At 36.4% G+C, this 2210-nt stretch overlaps 1 protein-coding gene across 2 annotated transcripts in view; it reads left to right on the forward strand.

The window, feature by feature from the left end:
• LOC107714704 (engulfment and cell motility protein 1-like) overlaps positions 1-1724 on the forward strand; it is a 16874-nt gene extending 15150 nt beyond the window's left edge. For both annotated transcript variants that reach the window (XM_016520661.1, XM_016520662.1), the window contains exon 7: positions 1453-1724. In XM_016520661.1, the coding sequence (XP_016376147.1) occupies positions 1453-1665 (213 nt within the window). In that variant the 3' untranslated portion in view covers positions 1666-1724. The remainder of the gene's footprint in view (positions 1-1452) is intronic.
• The last annotated feature ends 486 nt before the right edge of the window (positions 1725-2210 follow it).

The raw sequence follows: 2210 nt of genomic DNA on the forward strand, positions 1-2210 counted from the left end.
ACGATTAACACTAAACAGTAAGAAATCAGTCCAGTCTCCCCAGCTGTAAATGTCATTGGCTGTTAAAGTCTTCTGTTGCTTATAATAAATTGACATGTTGATATCACATAAGCAGTCTTTCAGAATGCTCTCAGTTACATGTATATGCATATTGTATGCATTAGTGAGTGTGGTGATGATAGGGTGTTGCTTTGGGGTGGTGAGTAGCTATGAGGCTGCGGGAAAAATCAGAGTATACCCACTACAAAAAAAACTAGACTACACCACTGATGCAGACGCGACATGATTTGAAGCCATTTGCACATTCTGAGAGAAAGAGAGAGCACGCGCGGTGATTCACTCATGCTGTTTGTGAAATTGTCTCACAGAAATTTTATTTTTGCAGATTTTCTTTTACAGATAAAATTAGCCAAAAAAGAGATTTAACTCAGACTGAAGTCAAAAATTATTAAATGCCCATGAGAAATATTCAAAACTAATGCAATACTAGAAATTGCAAAGTTAAGGCATAACCATTGGACAGCAAAATGCTCAGTGGGTCAGCAGGGTCAGTCAAAAACATGTGGAGAAGAAAAGATGCATGTTAACTGCAAAAGAATTAGGAATTAAGGTGAAGAATTAGCTGTGAAATCACCAGGAACCATTTAGTCTCCAGCGCCACGATTTTCCAGAACTGCAACCTACCTGGAGTCTCCAGAAGTACAAGGTGTCAGGTTCTCAGAGACTTAGGTTAAGTATAGAATCCTAAAAAATTACCCCTACTTAATAAGAACCACATACTGAAGTGTAGTAAAATGCTTGAAAACTGATTTATATATATATGCTTTATAGACAGATAAGTTGAGAGTGACTCTTGAAGGACCAACACCACATCCTCTTGTACCACTGTTTGAAGAATTTATCTTCCAGATAAATGCAAAATTGATTTTCGTGCGCTCGAAATAATTTTTTCTTTGCGAAACGAACATTTTCTCCACAAAACTCAGATCGCGCGCGTGCAAAGTGCACTTTTGTGCGCTCAAAATATGATCTTTCACACGCAGAATTGTGGCAGAGATCTAAGCCTATAGGCCAGGGGCCTGTTTCATTAAAACAAGTTTACCAAATAAGCCAGGTTTATTTCAGTTAGTCTAACTTATTGTCAGTTGATTTGTTTCAAAATAAGTCAGACTAACTGAAATAAGCCTGGCTTATTTGGTAAACTTGTTTTATGAAATAGGCCCCAGGACAGTCATATAGAATTTACATTACATTACATTTAATCATTTAGAATTGATTTTGGTTTCGTGGAAAGATAAAGAACATTTGTTTTTCGTAAGCTAACAGTATCACCTCATCATGTGGACATCAAAGCCATTAAGAGTATTTCTTTAATACTGTGATATCAGTTTTATCACTCATGCACTGCTTGAATGCTTAATAATACTCTCTTACTATTTTTTTTCTCATTAGTACTGCATTTGGACTGATGGCTTGAATGCTCTTTTGGCAAAAGAGATGACAAGTGAGCTCACAAAATCAGATATGGACACTCTGGTTACTATGGAGCTGAAACTTCGCCTTTTGGACCTCGAAAACATTCAGATTCCTGACATCCCTCCTCCTGTTCCCAAAGAGCCCAGCACTTACGACTTTGTTTACGACTTTAGTCAGCAGCACACTTGAGACTGGAATAAAGCCCTTACTCATGCTGATAATCAGCTGTAAGTAAGGAGTGCTCACTTTTTCTCTTTTTTTTGCTATTCCTGTTTAGTCTTTTTCCTCTCATATGGACAGAATCATAGATTTTCCTCTAGATTGTGACTATGATGTGATGCTTAGTTTTCTATTTCATTGAAATGCCGCTCATAACTTTACTGTTCTACAAAGAAGAAAAATTCACAGTAACATTACTTTTCAGTCATCGGTTTTAATGAACACTCAACTTGGTATCATGCACAACATTTTGTGTGTAAAATGCAAATCAACATAAAATACTGAGAGCTGATTTGTTTCATAATCATGTAAAATAAAAATCAGAAGCTACATTAAGTCAGGAACATATACACAGAACTCACAGGACTGTGCTAATCATTGGACAGAAGGATGATTCCAGAGTAATCAACTTAACTAAATCACACTCAGCATTAAAGTGCCAGTTAATAAATTATTTACAATGTCAAAAAATATATTGTTCCTCTTACAGTGGGTACGGAAAGTATTCAGACCCC

Source organism: Sinocyclocheilus rhinocerous, unplaced genomic scaffold (assembly GCF_001515625.1).
Source record: "Sinocyclocheilus rhinocerous isolate Xijiao unplaced genomic scaffold, SAMN03320098_v1.1 scaffold2194, whole genome shotgun sequence".
NCBI classification, from domain to species: domain Eukaryota; kingdom Metazoa; phylum Chordata; class Actinopteri; order Cypriniformes; family Cyprinidae; genus Sinocyclocheilus; species Sinocyclocheilus rhinocerous.